The sequence below is a fragment of the Python bivittatus genome, unplaced genomic scaffold (genome assembly GCF_059951505.1).
Source record: "Python bivittatus isolate LINGU-HERP-01145 unplaced genomic scaffold, Pbiv_v1 ctg000840_np1212, whole genome shotgun sequence".
NCBI lineage: Eukaryota > Metazoa > Chordata > Lepidosauria > Squamata > Pythonidae > Python > Python bivittatus.
Genome location: NW_028277113.1, coordinates 16,793,889 through 16,810,642, shown reverse-complemented (window position 1 = coordinate 16,810,642; position 16,754 = coordinate 16,793,889). Strand labels below are relative to the sequence as shown.

General features: G+C 38.2%; 1 protein-coding gene across 4 annotated transcripts in view; it reads left to right on the top strand.

Annotated features, from left to right (window-relative positions):
• The first annotated feature begins 269 nt into the window (after positions 1-269).
• The window catches only part of STMND1 (stathmin domain containing 1), a 31,093-nt gene continuing 14,608 nt past the window's right edge, over positions 270-16,754 (top strand). The window contains exons 1-4 of one of the 4 annotated variants that reach the window (XM_088130871.1): positions 275-433; positions 528-647; positions 1,678-1,811; positions 5,444-5,551. In XM_088130871.1, coding sequence (XP_087986997.1) covers positions 599-647; positions 1,678-1,811; positions 5,444-5,551 — 291 coding nt within the window. In that variant the 5' untranslated portion in view covers positions 275-433; positions 528-598. Of the gene's footprint in view, positions 648-1,677; positions 1,812-5,443; positions 5,552-6,724; positions 10,473-16,754 lie in introns of those variants that run through there. The other 3 variants (XM_025173142.2, XM_025173146.2, XM_088130873.1) reach the window with 3 other exon arrangements.

Below are 16,754 nucleotides of genomic sequence, written 5' to 3'. Positions count from 1 at the left end.
TCTGATGTATCTTCTATGCTTTTTAATTGACTGTACCCCACCCTCCTTATGCTGGTCTATGATCATAATAAAGATCTGATTTAGGTGCTGTCATAGAAAAGCAGAGCCTACAAGCCTCCATAGTATGTAGCTCATGGAAATGGGGGATTTTCAATAGTTTTTTCCAAGAGAATTACATTGCCTGGGTCAGTTCTGGCTGGAGAAGGCAGGGCTATCACTCGTTTGGAGCCTAACCATATAGGGCTTTCTAGGCAACAATCAGCATCTTCAACAGCACTCAGAGGCTGATTGGAAGCAAACACAGAGCTTCAAAACGGGGTGTAATCTGTTCATGGCAGCAAACTGTGGTCCCAACAGGCATGGAAAGAACCAAATTAGGGAAACCAGCAATCAATCACCTCTCCCAGTCTCTCTGCAGACACTCCCACATACAGTACGTGCATGCAGGCACGCACAGAATATTGTTTATGTATAAATAATACTGTAATCTATGTTTTAGGCTACAGAGAATATATTTCTTGACACAGACAGCATTGTCTCAGAAGGTGGATCAGCAGCTGCAGATGATTCCTTTGGAAGAGGTTTGCCAGAAGATGGAATGAAGAGGTACCAGTCCATTAAAGAAGAAAAAAAATGTCAATATATAGGTGTGTATAGTTAGAACCATAAATTATAAAGGGGGGGGTTCATAGGGAGGAGAGTTATTTCTTCAAGAACCATTATTCTGAGGACAGCTGTATTGAGTGCTTCTTGCATAATTTGCATAATTCAGGAATGAGGCTTTGTGATATAAGAAGTAAAATGCATGCCCAGCTGTCTCGGAGCTACACATGGGCTTCCATCTCATCTTTGTCCTTCCTGTGCCTTTGTTCTTCTTGTTCAGGTTCCCTGCGTATTATAATCTGTCCCACAGATACTCATTAGCAGGCATTCCAGCATAATTCTTGACCTGAGCAAAGGGGGAAGGATGCTTTTGAGTAGAGTGACTGGTGGGTTACCATACCAGCTGACCATCTGAAATTGTTAGATTGCTAAGCTGTCAGTATTGCTGGTGAGCTATACGTGCATAAACTGCAAAACATAGAAGCATAAGGGCAGGAATGTCCAGGAAGAATAAGCAAAAACAAAGGCAAAAAAACTACAACTGGGCAATGTGAATAATACTGATTAATTACATATATATACAGAAGACAGTTTGGATTGGCTTGAAAGTTTCATTTGCTAATTGGTTTTATTATAAATCAAACTGTTCGATAGAAAGGGTAAATAAAATTAAGTGCCATGCAATACTTACAGATTTTTTGGTGGGGAGTGGGGGGAAGAGGTCCTAAAAACTATAGCAATGAAAGATCCAAATTAGTTGAGTTAATGAAAAAATGGGTTATGATTTAACTTTTTTTTTTTTAATGGTAAAAGAATTTAACTCTGAATATATTTTAAGGATACTTTGAGAAAGCAGCTTGAAGGGAATAAAAATAGATGATCCCAAGAGTATTGTAATTTATACTTTTTCCTTCTTTTTCTAACTTTTCCCCCTCTATGCATTCAAGCACTCTAAGTGAAAATATGAATTAATTAATAAAATAATTTGAATTAATTTGAATGATTGAAAATACAAAAGAAACAAGCTGATTAACCATTCTCCCCCTCCCCTTAAAAATAATTTGAAATATTTAGGTGCCATTAAATCAGTTAGCAAGATAGAAACAGAAAGACAGACATCATCAGACATTTTGGAAGAACTTCGGATGCAAGGAATAATCAAGACTTCATGCCCAACCTCTAAAAACAGAACAGCAGATGATGCCATGGTAAGTGATCTTCAAAAATAGTTAGGTATACTTTCAGTTTTGAGTTGATATTTTGTACAGTAGCCTATGAATTACACCAGCAATGGATCTTTCTTCTAGATGTGAGAATTGATGTATTCTGAAGGCTCCATTTCTTCCTGGTTGTTCCTTACACTTGAAGCTCTTCCCAGAACAGCTTTGTGATAATGTCCCTCTCTCTCTTCTTCTTCTTCTTAAAAATACACTTCTGTATTTATAGATTTAGTTTATAGACTTTCAATCCCATGCCAAAAATAAGCAAAAAGTACATGTAACCAAACAGAATAAGTAGGACTGAATTAATAGCATGGCAATATGGAATTCTCCTATGCCTATTTCATGCTAGTACTGACCATAAATCTCCTGAAAATGCTTTTCCTGAGATGGGGGATTAGCTGATTAATATGTAGAATAGCTTATTACCTGAACACCAAACACTAAAATCAGGATAATTTTAATTGTAATTTTTTGAAACAAACTAGCTTCATAAATCCTGGTCTGAATTTGGTCTGTTTCAAATAAACATACATACTTAAGAATAACTGTGTGTGCTGGAACTAAACTACACACACTGAAAAAATAGTAACTAAACATTCCAACCTTCTTCTTGCAAACATGCCGAGGAATTAAAAGGGAGACCATGATACCAGAGAAAATCTAATTTTGTGGCTTTTGAATGAGAATTGATACCTCACTTAAAAAAACCATGACTGGCTTCTGGTAATTGCCTACACTGATGTACTCAAATTCACTAAACTAAAGGCCAGTCTTACCCATGTTTATTCTGAACTAAATTCTGATGTATCAATTTTTAAAATATGCTTTTAACTTTCAAAAAAGTCAAGTGGCAACAAGGAAAAAAAATAAATACAAAGCCATATACATGATTCCCCCCCCCCAAAAAAAACCTGTGCAAAAGCTCAGCATATCCTAAAATTGCATTTCAAATCATAGGTGACTGTGAGAGGTGGCAAGCGATAAAATGTGTGTTGCAGTCCTCTTGAGGTGCAAGCTCCGCCCCTTTCATACATGCACGCAATATCCCAACACAAGTATAAGAGCGCAGAGTTTGGGTAGTAACATCACATTCCATCACTTTGCCATCTTTATTTATCCGGGTATTGAATAAGCTTGATGTTGCTTATAGAACTAAGTGCTCCAATGAACTACATGTAAACTGATTTGTAATGAACTTTAACTGATATAGCATTGGCTCAAGTGCGAGTAACCTTAACAATATTTCTGAATCTTTTGCGATACCACAACAAGTGAAAGAAGGTTAATTTCCTCATGATCATATCAGAGTTTACAATGCTGTGTAAAAAAAACCCAGAGCTATTAATTATCACAGTGCCACCAACAATCATCGCATCTAGTCAATGGGATCAATAAGTTTGTGCATCTGTTAAAGCAGCATTCTGTATATCTGTTCCATTTTATCTCTGTTACTCCGTAGTCATCCTTACTCCTCTCCCCAAATTATGATGCAGAGAACTTAACCAAAATAAAAACAAACCTTGCACAGTACTGAGAGAAGGGTGCAGTTATGAGGAAGATTTTAGTGAAAAGATTCCTTCTTAAAATCAATACAAACACTGAGGTATAAACAAAAATTTATTTGTGAAAATAGGAAACAGGAATTAAAAGGGAGGCAATCACATGCACATTCAACAATGCAAATCTGGCTTAGCTAGTTCCCTGTTATCTGCTGAAATAAGATGTTAGATTTTGATGTAGTTTATTGGTCCTGCAAACTATCTTACTTTCTGATTAGATTTTGTTAAGGAAATGCCTACTGCAAAAAGTGAAAACAACATCTTAGAAGAAACATATTCACTATATGCTGGTTTGGTTCAGCAAGTAAGAAAGTCACTTAGTGTTTGGCCTCAACTTTTTAATGATCTATACTTGAAGTATAAAATCTCTAAATCCAAGTGTAAAATATTGCACAAAAGAGCTTAACTTTAGAATCTTTATCTGGAAATTAAAGGTGAGAATACAGATTTTCTGACATGGTACCAATTTACTAGGCACTCAGAAGGACACTGTTGAACTGTATCAGAATCTCAGATGCCATAATCACCTTTTAGAATATAATACATTTTAAACTGAGATGTATGTTCACAGAAGTTGCAAAACTGCAAACTACTGTACAAGAGCTGAATGAAAAGTAATGCCTCCAATGCTGTCACCAACAGATGGCAGTACTGACATGCTACGTCATGTTTGTTCAGCATCTGTTCTTTCATTTCAGTTGTCAAGAAGTTGCTATGAGAAAAATGTTGTGTTGCTATTGTTCATGAAATGGAAGCCTGCAGTGAGTATTTGTCAGTATGCTTTAAGCAACATGCCATGATTTAATTTTTTACTGCAGAAGAGTCCCTCCAATTGAAATTCACCATCAAATGCAGATTGTTCATAGGGATGATTGTGCTGATGTGAGTACTGTGTGTCACTGGGCTAAAAAATATAAAGATGGTGAATTGGGAAGAGCTGATTTGTATGATTAAGAACTAAGTGGATGACCTACAACAGCAACTGACAGGTTTCATTTGAGAAAGTTTGATGAACCAATTAAGGACAATTGGTAGGTTACTCAAAGGGAAACTGCTGTCAAGCTTGGCATTTCACAGGAATGTGTTAATCACATTACTGATGTTCTTCAGTAGCAAAAAGCTTGTATAAGATAGGTTCCTTGCATGCTGACAGCAGAGAGGAAAGCTTCAAGAACTGGAATTTGCCAGCAATTGTTGTCATGCTACTAGAATAAAGGTGATGAATTTCTTCACAGCATTGTGACAGCTTATGAAACATGGGCTCATCATTATGAACCAAAAATGAAACATCAGCCCATGCGATATCATCACAAAAATCACCTGTGGGGGGAAAAAATGTCAGAAAACCCAGGCTTCATGGTTGCAGTTTTTGGGATGCAGATGATGTTATTCACGTGGATTTCTTGAACCTGGCAGCACTATCAACTGAGAGCACTACACTGTAATGCTCAAAACTTTGAAACAACAATTAAGCAGAGTTCTGAAGGATAGGAAGGAGATTTCTCTGTGGTGCGAAAACATTGGGCCTCACACCTCTTGAGCTACCCAAGAGGCAATTGCAAAGCTGAATCTCACTGTCTTACCCCATCCAATGTACTGTCCAGACTTGGTGTCATGTGACTTCTATCTTTTCCCAAAATTGAAGGAAAGCTTCATGGGCATGTGTTTGACTCAAATAAAGAGGTGGAAAGGACTGTCAGGGCGTGGTTGAAGAGACAAAGTATGGAGTTCTTTGTGTGTAGCAAATGATGGTGATTATGTGGAGAAATAAATACAGGTAACAAAAGAGCTCATTTCAAGAATTATTTTCCTATTTCATTTATTAAAATATCCCTATTTAAACTGAAGTTATGTAAGTGAAGGCATTACTTTTTATTCAACCCTCATAAATATCACCGAGTAGTTCTTTCTGCTTCCATTTCCTAAGTTTTATTTTCCAATGTATTTCCTAATTTGTAATTTATATTTTTCTAGTAAATATACAGAGTAGAACAGTCTGTTTTCTTTTAAAATACAAAATCTCTTCACAAATAAGCTTCTATCTATCTATTTCTACAGCTGGTACATACAGAAAGGATACTGCAAAAACCACCAGCCAAACTGGAAAAGCTTGAAATTAAACAGAAGAAATCACATGATTTACCAATAGAAGACCCTGAAAATAAGGTTAAAAAAATACAATAATCTATCCCACTTTATATTAGTATTTGCATATCTAGTAATCAAGGATACATGCAAAATCATAGCCAATGAATAAATAGCGAAGGCCCTAGACTGTTCTAATCCTCAGCAGGTATATTATAGAATGTTATAAAACACTATTTTATCCCCAATTTTTTTTATCAAAGATTGTAGAACTGGGTGTCCCCAATAGGAAGGTGACTCAGCTCTACTTCTGTATAACATCTGTATCAGAAAAATACGGGCATATTCCAAACCAGTGCTTGGATGCAGTGATCATTAGAAGGGGGCAATACAGTAAACAGGGAATGAATTTCGATAAGTCAGAGGTCGTTGGCCTGGGTGGGCCCTAGGTTCAGGAAGTGGGGGATTGACCTGCTCTAAATAGGATTGGACTCCTAGCCGGTGCAGAATGCGAGAGCCAGACTGGGCTTGAGTATGTTGCCTCTTTGCCAGTAAAACAATTGCATGGAGTGCCAATTACCAAGCCAAGGTCAAAGTTCTGATTTTAACATGTAAGACCCTAAACAACTTGGGATCAGCATACCTGTCATATTGGCTTTGCTGTTATAGACCCAGATGATCACAGAGATCATCAGGGGAGGTGTACTATATTTACAGACAGCTGCTGAATGCCACTTAGGAGATGCTCATAGGCAGGTCTTCTCTGTGATGATGTCCATGGTTCGGAATGCTCTTGACTCTGAAATTCCAGAGGTGTTTTCTATTACAACTTTTAGGCTCCTGTTGAAACCTTCTCTCCTCATTCAGGCTTTCCTGGTATGAATGTTGGAAGAATGCTTCCCCTGCTTTTTCATTATGTTCTAGTTTTTATTTAAGATGACTTCATATTGTTTTAAGTTGTTGTTTATTATATATTTTACTGCTGATTTGACTGAAAATGCTTCAGCACAGAAAGCTATATAGAAATATATTAATTTAATTTAATTTAATTTAATTTAATTTAATTTAAATAAATCAATAGAAGGAGCTCAGCTCTTTCTCTGTCATTCCACTTTGCATTCTCACACGTTGACTACATCCATATTAGTAATTTCTTAATTAGGGCTAGTGTGTGTGTGTGTGTGTGTGTGTGTGTGTGTTTGCTGCGCAAAAATATGTTATGCTTAGCCTGTCTAAAGACTTGTCTCTTTTTAGACAAGAGAAGAGCAACTGAAAAAAGAATTGCTGACTGATAGATCATCACCAATAATTTCTTCTGAAAGCAGAGTGCATATAGGTAGTTCTAGATTTAAAAAAACTTCCAATAATTTTCAATTGCCACCCTTAAATGTGGGGACAGGAAGTTGGACAGAGAAGGAAGAACTGAATGATAATATAAATAATGGTTTTGAAGATTTTACAATGGTGGAGTCAGACAGAACTTATAACACAATACATGAAATATTCTAACCACCACCGTTTGTTTCAAAATTTTAATCTCTAACCATTTTAACTTAATATTATTGGTAGCAATAAAGGTTGCTGTACTCTGAAATATCTGGATTGTTCTATTTTGTGAGGTGGCCTTAGGGTTTTTCCTTCTCCTTCCCTTTTTAAACTTTAAAACAAAGATAAAACACAGCTCCAGGCTGTGCCTTGGCTGTGCTTCTGCATGGGCAAATCTCAACAGAAGGCCCACAGGAATGACATGAAAATCAATGTTTGCCCCATGGAGCACTGGCTTAGCTTTTTTTTTTTTTTTTTAAGAAATAAAAGCTCTTGTGCCACCTTGTTAAAAGGAATGATGCCATCCCTCAGATTTTGAGATCATTTTCTTTATGACTCATCTGAAAGGGGGAAGAAAATAAGGTTTTCCTAATCCTCCTATCAGATATTGGAAAAGCTGAAAAATAAACTTAGGGACAATTTATATATAAACCATGTGCTATGTGATGAGCACTCATTGCTTCAAAATTATATATATATTGTGCTTCATCTATGCATGTGTTACCTTTGGGCCAAGCTAATCTTTATATTGTTCCAAATGCAAATATATACAAATACCACACATGCAAATATATATCATAGAATCATAGGGTTGGAAGGGACCTTGGAGTTAAATAATATTTAAAAAGAGAAAATGTCTGATTTTCTCCTTCACTATTTTTAGTTTGGAGGTTTTCTATAGTCCTGTTATCAATCCAGGTAGGATTAGTTCAAGTGTGTTGACACTGAGCAGTAAATAATTTCCAGATTGTCATATATAGAATTTAGCTTGAAAGCAGAAGAGACTGTACAAGGGCCATGTTGAAGTGGAAGCAGGCTGTTACATATATACTGTTTTTATTATAATTGTCTAGTACAAGATCTGTATCCAATGTCTTGATGTCATGATGATGTCAAACTGGCAAGTGTGTGATGTCATCACTCAAATGCTGCAATTATGCCAGTGCATCTGCAGAGGGAAAGGGAGGTCTAACTGACAAAGCAGTGTTGCAACTCTTTAGGGCATGCAATATTGTTTGAATGCCCAAAATGGGAAGAACTTGTGTGTGATGTCACAATAACACTTGTCCTGATGACAGCAGCAAGATCCTTCGGATGCTACTGAATTATATACTAGTGCCACAACATTTTATTCAAGGACATAAATCACAGCACTTGTGTGGTGAAAGTATCATGCCTAGGTTGTCATTTTCCCCCTGTGGATGTCCATGTCTTGTATTATATCCAGCAAGCAATGCCAAACACGGCCAGTGTGAAAAATGCTGGATCCAGTCATGGTCTGGACAACCTTCTCAACGGCAGTGCCTGTCCTATGGCACAGCATCCCACCCCCCAGAGTTCTAGAGGGCCCCATCCCTGTTAGCCTTTCATAAGGCCCTGAAGACCAGGCTGCTTCCCCAGGCCTTTGGGTCAGGAATTTAGATGAGCTCTGCTATAGCTGATGTGCTTTTTTTTGGTTTTGTTTATCCTTGGGTGCCAGAGGTTATAGGTCATGGATTTTTTTGTTTGTTTGTTTTTAATCCTTGTATGCTGCCAGAATTACCTGTGTGATACGGGCGGCCTTATAAATCATATAAATAAAATAAAATAAAATATAATATAAAATAAAATAAAATAAAATAAAATAAAATAAAATAAAATAAAATAAAATAAAATAAAATAAAAGGACCAGGAGGTTTGCTTGTATCCTATCAGCTGAAAAATGATGCAGTGAAAACAAAAAGTTTACTCACTTTTCTAATGAATATTTCCAGGGTTGTTCAGTACATATAAAACACATTATCCAATTTATTTTCTTTCTCTTTCTAATAAATATGAATTAATACCTCTGGGGAAGCGTGCTAATTTTTTAAAAATGGCCTTGGGATTTCACATCTTGTGTGTGCTATCTGGAATCAGCCACAAGTAGAAAGGAGGGTGTCATAGTGCTTCCCTGTCAGACAATAATTTCCAACTCTTCAAGGTAGCCCAGACAAGAAACCAAAACCATGAGTACTAACCTAACATTAAAGAAGCACATCAGCTTTAATGTAAGGTTACAGTAACAGAATCTTGCAAGTCTGCAAGCCCTTCTTCCCTCCTTTCCTTTTACTTTCCAGAGAATGAGGGAGGGTCTCTTCTGAGATGCTTTCTCCACTCCCATTCCTTCTGTGGGCTGAGATATCTCTTGTCAGATTGTTGTCTAGGTTATGGCTCTTCCTTCTGTCTCCCAAGGTTATTCTCACAGCCTATTACAATAATACTGAATCTGTCCACACAATTATTTTCTGAGAACTTTAGGTGGAGCTCTGGTGAAGATTGGCACCACAAAACTCATCCACAGTCAGAGCAATTCCACACCACAGGCTAAGCTGCTTGTTCCCACGTTCTCCCAGCTGTTTCTTAAGCCAACTTCAGGAATTCCAGCCCACATTTCAGTGGGTTAGTAATGGGATTGGTTGGTGTTCAGTCTGCACTATGGCCACCACACAACCTGCATTCCAGGCAGGGAATGCAAACCTCCCTGGATGGTCCCTGTGTTGACCAATATAGCAGTGCCTGTCTTTTCTTTTAGGAATTGTTCCATCCTCAGCAGTTCCTGTGATTTTCTTTTGCTTTCCCAGAAATTTGTGCATATGGATGCCTTCACGCCCCTTTCCCATTTTATATCCTTTGACACTAATGCAGACTCCCCCCCCCTTTTTTTCCACCTTATTGTAGCATGGTTCCTCTAATGCTGCAATAATCAAAGCAATGGGGGACCAGGTTGTTCTTTCATTCCTACTTTTCTATGAAGGTCTAAGGAAAATTTGAATAAAGAAAGGAAGAACTGGTAGTTCTGTTTCAGAGAACATAGAACTACCAGTTCTTCCTTTCTACAACTTTTTAAAAAGGGAAGGGAAGATTAGCAATACAGTAGACATGGGGTGAGAAAACAAGGGGAACTGGGGCAGAAACCAGAAGGGTGACAAATGGAAGATGTAAGGGTTGAGTTTCTGGGGGTGAGGATTTTTCATTTTAATTGGAGAGACTCCTTGGGCAGCCATTTTGTAAGCAAGCAAGATTATAAAGAATGTGGAGAACACAGCAGCCCAGGACAAAATGTCTGCCAAGGACAATGACCAGCTGCCAGATTGGAACAAAGTGCTCAAGAGCTTCCACTCTGAAGGGCTTAAGATGGCTCCAGTCAGAAAATAGCAGTTTTGAACTGAGGCTGGAAAACACAGGCATGGGGAGCATTTGAAATGGGCTGGGAGTGAGAAGAAAACAATGTCACCCATTCCTGCACTCAGTGGCCTATGCTGGTCATGAGCCAAGCAGAAATTGTAGACCTCTTTGGAGTGTCATCAATGTCAGGTTGCACTGAGTAAGCATTCTTCTGTTCAATTTCCATTCTCATGTTGCACTGTCTAACATTTTTGCCAGCCTAGCCTTGATGATTGCATGATTAAAGCACAATAAATAGTATCCAACAGTATTTGACCATGTGTCCTTGATCCTTGTGACTACATACTTTCCAAAATAATAATAATAATAACAACAACAATAATAATAACAACAACAACTATTCTTATTAAATAAGGACAGTGAAGAAGATGCACTGAAGCTAGTACACAATGAAAGCTTACTGAATACCAAAGAAACCAAACTGGCCTATAAAAAGGACCAAATGAAGAATAAAAAAGAGACATGGCAAGGCAAAGTATTACATGACCAGTACACAAAAAAATTAGCAGACACAGCAGATAACAACAAGACCTGGCAATGGCTAGGAGCAGGAAAGTTGAAGAAAGAGACAGAGGGGTTAATTCTGGTTGCACAAGACCAAGCCTTCAGAACAAATGCATATAAAGCCAGAATTGAGAAGACAGCGACAGCAAATGCCGCCTCTGCAAAGAAGCTGAAGAAACAGTGGACCACCTAGTTAGCTGCTGCAAGAAGATCACACAGACTGACTACGAACAATGGCATGACAAAGTAGCAACAACGGTACATTGGAATATCTGCAAGAAATATCATTTGCATGCAAGCAAGAACCGGTGGGACCTCAAAACAGATGAAGTAATAGAAAATGAAGAAGCTAAAGCGCTCTGGGACTTTCGAATTCAAACAGACAAGCACCTGCCACACCACACCCAAGACTTGACAATTGTTGATAAGAAAGACAAAAAAGTCTGGATAGTGGACATTGCAATACCTGGAGACAGCAGAATAGAAGAGGAAGAACTGGAGAAAATCACAAAATATAAAGGCCTGCAAATAGAAATAGAACGACTATGGCAAAAGAAAGCAAAGATAGTACCAATAGTTATAGGCACCTCAGGTGCAATCCCAAAACATCTGGAGCACCACTTGAAGACCGTCGGCATTGATAAAATCTCCATCAGTCAATTGCAAAAGGCAGCTTTACTTGGAATAGCTTATATCCTGTAACAATACTTTTAACACCATCAAACAACAACATCTGCCTATCCTTGGGAAGGACTCGATAGGTGTATAAAAATCCCAAATCCAGTCCAAACATCTGGCTGACTGTGCAACCAACAATATAACAACAACAACAACAACCATTGTGACCAACAGTTGCTGACATGTGCTTGAATGCCCTGCCTGTACCTGGTTGATCCTGCCGGGGAAGTCCACAGGATCAAGATGGTAATCAGTCATATCGTCAATACATATAAAAAGGGGCAGGTCTTTGATCACATAGTTGTGGCTGCCATCATGACTTTTTTTACCCCCCTGCACACCTCCCAGGATCCTGACCAAAAATGTAGTTGTATGTGTGTGCATGTGCGCATGTGCATGTGCATGTCTAGATCCAGCAAACTAAAATCCGGATGGCCTGACATTCTGTTTCTTCTTTCTGGTTAACTGAAACTGTAAGCCAGAACAGGGGAAGGCAAAGTTTTTGACAGGATGCAAATAAAGGCATGAATTTTTTCTAGCTGTAAGAATCAGAAAATTAGAGAACAAATCTTTTTCTGCTACTGTCTTGGGCTGAAGATCAGGAAATCCAGTTAAAATCCAGTCACTCTATGAATTAGGGGGCTCAGCTAAACCTCCTTCTTCTTAGACATAGTTCTATTCCTCCCCCTCCCTCCCCCATAATATAAGGAATAAAATTACCAATTTAACTTTTCTTCTGCCAAGAGCTGCACTTAATCTTCAGGAAATGGGCCAGAAGTTCCACTCAAATAAGTGGGTTGAGCCACATTCAGAAAGTTTACAGGGCCATGTAGAAAGTAGATGGATCCACTTAAAAGCCACAAAATATCCAAAGCTCTCACTGTGTTAAGTTTCAAGATTAAAATGGCGCTGTAGGGCTTAAAACAATGATATTCAATAGGGCTGCCAGAGAAAGGACTTCAGGAACCCCAAGGACATATTACAAGGGCCACATACATTAGGATGGGCAGGAGGAGTAAGACCTCTGACTTTGTGCATGTGTGTATGTATTCGTGTGTGAATGCATAGGAATCACTGTGTATGTATATATATGTATGTAAGAGGACATTTGCGGGAGCAGGGGAGGTATGAAAGCGTTGGGCTTTGACCCAGGATGAAGTCCCTGCCAGACTATAGAACTCAGTAAGTGACTTTGGGCTACTTCCAGCCTAGAGTATAGGGCTGGTGGTGGGGAATAAAACAAAGGGAGACTCTAAGTCACTTTGAAGTCTTAGGAAAAGGCAGGATATAAATGCATAAACAAACAAACAAACAAACAAACAAACAAATCAGTTATGCTATGCCTGGCACATGACATACAGCAATCACCTCTCCAGGGTATGCTCTTTTTAGACAGTGCAAATATAGCAACCATATTATACAGGACCTCGGGCACCGTGATCGCCTCAGCCCAAATTATCCTGCATAAAAACCCACATTCATGCTTGAGTTCCTTGTGCTGGCAGAACAAATGGCTGGATGGAGGATTTGCATAACATTTCTTCTAGAACTGCATTAAGTAAAACAATTCAGTGGAAGAATGAGTTGGATGACATTATGATGAAGTTCATTTCTGAAAGTGAGGATTAGCATATTCATTTAAGAATGGGAAAACAAATCCCCACGTCATTCTGAAATTGGCTGCTAGACAGTATTTATCTGTCAGCCTAATTACCTTGTTGGATAGTTGTGACAGTAAAATATGTTTATTAAAATGACAGAATACGAGTAAGACACATTATAAATAAATAAATGTTGCCTTGTTTATTACAGGATATAAATGTAACAAATAAATAATTCATCGTTTTATGATAATACTGTCACTCTATATTTGGGGGTATCACTCATTCTTAAATTATGGTTTAGCAGCTGCTGACATGGATCATCTGTACCACATCACCTCAGCTGTTTGGGATTCTACTGACTCAGTTGAGTAAATATTTTAGAAATAAATATTATTAATCAGCAAAATAAAAGAGCAAAATTAAATTAAATAGTGATCTTCCCAAAGTATCATTCATTCATATACACATTCATATATTCCCACACACCTCAATATTAAATTTTGGTAATAGAATTTTACATATTTGAATTGAAATAAGTCCATGCATAAAGAAGCAGTATTCGTTCATTCAATGTATCTTGGAGCAGTATATGTAGTGTAGAAAAAAACACAGTAACATACTGTATTTTACAGTAATTAAAATACAAAGGAAAAAAAACAACAACCATGAAGCAGTATTTAGAAGGAAACATAAATGAAACAGCCTAGTGGCCATTGCACATGCTCAGAGGTCTCCTGGACCTATATAATTCTGAATGTTTCATTTAAAAGACAAATGGGACACTGCCTGAGGAAGGAATTGTCATGTTTGAGCCCCCCCCCTCCCATCTAGTGCTCTAAAAGAAAATGTGATTTATTCTTTGAATATCAAAATACCATCACTTCTTTTAAGCATCTTGTAACACTGTGGACATTTGTTTCCTTTAAGACAGTGTTGTCCAAACTTGGCCACTTTAAGATGAGTGGACTTCAACTCCCAGAATTCCCCAGCCAGCATGGCTGGCTGGGGAATTCTGGGAGTTGAAGTCCACTCATCTTAAAGTGGCCAAGTTTGGACAACACTGCTTTAAGAGCTAGATCAAGAGGGCAGCATGCTGGGGAGACTGAAGTCCAGGTGGGATCAAGCTGAAACTGCAGGAGGGCTTCATCAGGACTCTGAATTTTTGTGAAGAAAAATCACAAAAGCATATTTTGTCACCCAAAGATGACAAATCCATAAAATGAGTATCGTAGAATACTGTTTGTGTGGAGAAGTGAAAAATGTTTTTGCTTCAGTTTATACTCTCCTCCCGAGTTGGCCCAGTGATGGGGTTGGCTGCACTTCAATCAAAAGAGGAAGACTTTATCTACACACAAGGTTTGCAGTAGTACAGAAAAGCAGGAAAGATTTCAGTGGAAAAGGGGCTTACTTGGAGAGGGAGAAAGTAAAATGGGACAAGCCAACAAACCAAATCTTACAAATGGCTTTAAAATGGCTGGCTGGCATTTTAAACAGGAACATTCCATACCAGATCACCCTATTGCAAAACCTTTGGCAGCCCAGAATATGCAGTGGGTGTGTTTCCTTGGCAACTCATTTATTTTCAATCCAGGTCTTTGGTCCTTCTGGATTAAGAAAAACTGATCAGAGAAGCGGAAGGACATACCTGTCTCCCAGCTAAGGATGATGCAAGCTACATAGTTCCCATTCTGAGAAGAACAATAGAAACTGCAGTTTAAATTAGTGACCGATTCTGAGACAGACACAGATACAGAAGGGCTGAGTGGATTTGAGGGTGGGCTCTAAAATTACAGGAAAAGAGACACCTTTTTTATGGAGATCTGGCATAGAGAGTGAATTGGTTGGCTGGCAAAGGGGTTAAGCGGTGCATTTCTGCTCAACCCATACAGCTGAAAATAAAGACAAATATCACAAAACTCTATACAGTACAAACTCCAGTCACCTTCTGACAGGAAAAACCAAAGCCAGATAACTAGTATAGCTCTAGAACAGTTTACAGCTTGATAAGTGAGGTTAGTGTAAGAGGCTTCCTTGGCTGATGGTTGGAAACTGAACAGAAGCACTTCAGCTTAGTGTTGTGTGGCTGGTTTTAGCTGCCTAAATATTTCCCAGGAAAACATTGGCTATGAAGGGAACCTTCACGTGCTATCTTTTTTCCTGTCACAAAGATTAATCCTGGTTGTTAGAAGTAGGAAAATTTCCTACTGTGAGATGGGTGGTGATTTTTTTTTTTTTAAACTGGGGTTGAAAAACATTTTATATCATCTATGTTTGTGTTCTTTCCCACTGGGTATAAAAGAGAAACAGCCTAACAGAGTTTTAGATGTAACTTCATTCTTATAAAGGTAACTTTATGCACACATGTAGGTGTTATGTAGGTACTATAATTATTTTAAACCATATTTTCATCCACAGAAACAAAAGGATCTCAGGATGGCATATATGGATTTAAAATAAAATTCAATAATAAGACAACTATAAATATATTAAATGCAGAGACAAACAAAAGTATTAGCCAGGAAAAACAAACAAAGCCAATGGTTTTAAAATACCCAGGCGGATAAAAAATGGTTTGGTCTGAACAAAAAAGGAAATAGTGGTAATCACAATAGTTGCTCCCTCATCTTGGGAGACCACCACAAAGAAAGCCCTCTCTTTTGTAAAAACAAAATACACTTCTGATGGAACCTGGAGAAGACCTCCCCTAATGCACAGGTAGGATGGTAGAGGAGATGGTACTTCTTTAGACATAAAACTTGTGTTTGCTGTGACAGATGATTAAACCCATGTGTCCCTAGGCAAAGGGAGAACATAGGTTTAGCCACCTCACATGCCCACTCCCCCTTTGCCTGCCCTAGCTTTCTTGAGTAGGCAGAAGAACAAATTTAACAGATAGCTAAACCTTTGCTCCCCCTTTCTAGGTCTCAGCCGCCCTACTTTCTGGGATTTTTCTTCTCTAAACTGGCCAAGACACCTGACTGGAGTGCAAAACTAGGATAGTCCTAGTCAAACTGGAATATATGATAAGTCTAGGTTTAGAGCTTTCAAGGTAACTAGTTATACTGGGTCTGGTAAGAGATCAACATCAATGTAATTTCTTTGGAATTATCATAATAAGGCTCCATAAAAATAAGTCTAACTAAATTCTGCAGGGGTTGAGGCTTTCAACATCTTTCAAGGGGGGCACCCACCCTTACATTGCACTAATGCAACCTTTTTAGATTCATTTGGCATTTTTCACAGCACAGCTAAATTATAACTTTCCTGGACAGAAACCATTGGAACTAATGCAGGTAAATGTTTGATCATTGCACCACATTAAGAAATAGTTTCCAGGGGAGAATTTTCTCTTGCTTCAAGCGATTACCATATCTGTGGTATAATTATGACAGCAGGGCTCTGCTTGAATGCTTTTGGCAGTGTTTTTAGACCACTAACCAAGGACAGCTTTATACCTGAAAGAAGCAGACATGTCTTACATATGAAGCATTTCATTTGGCAGACAAGTCATAGCTCCCACAATCCACACATGTCTATTCTGTGTTAATTCCAAAATGTGAGCTTCCAGCTTGCCTTAAAATAGATCTTACAAGAATGCTTGAAATGGCCTGCATTCCTGTCAACAAGTGATAAATAACCTTGTGGGTGTTAAAGCTTACCCAGAATACTGGTCTAGAAGAAAGACATCAAGTTACCATTTGGTCAGCAATTTAGAGAGCTTTCACAATTTTCTGAAAAATAACCTC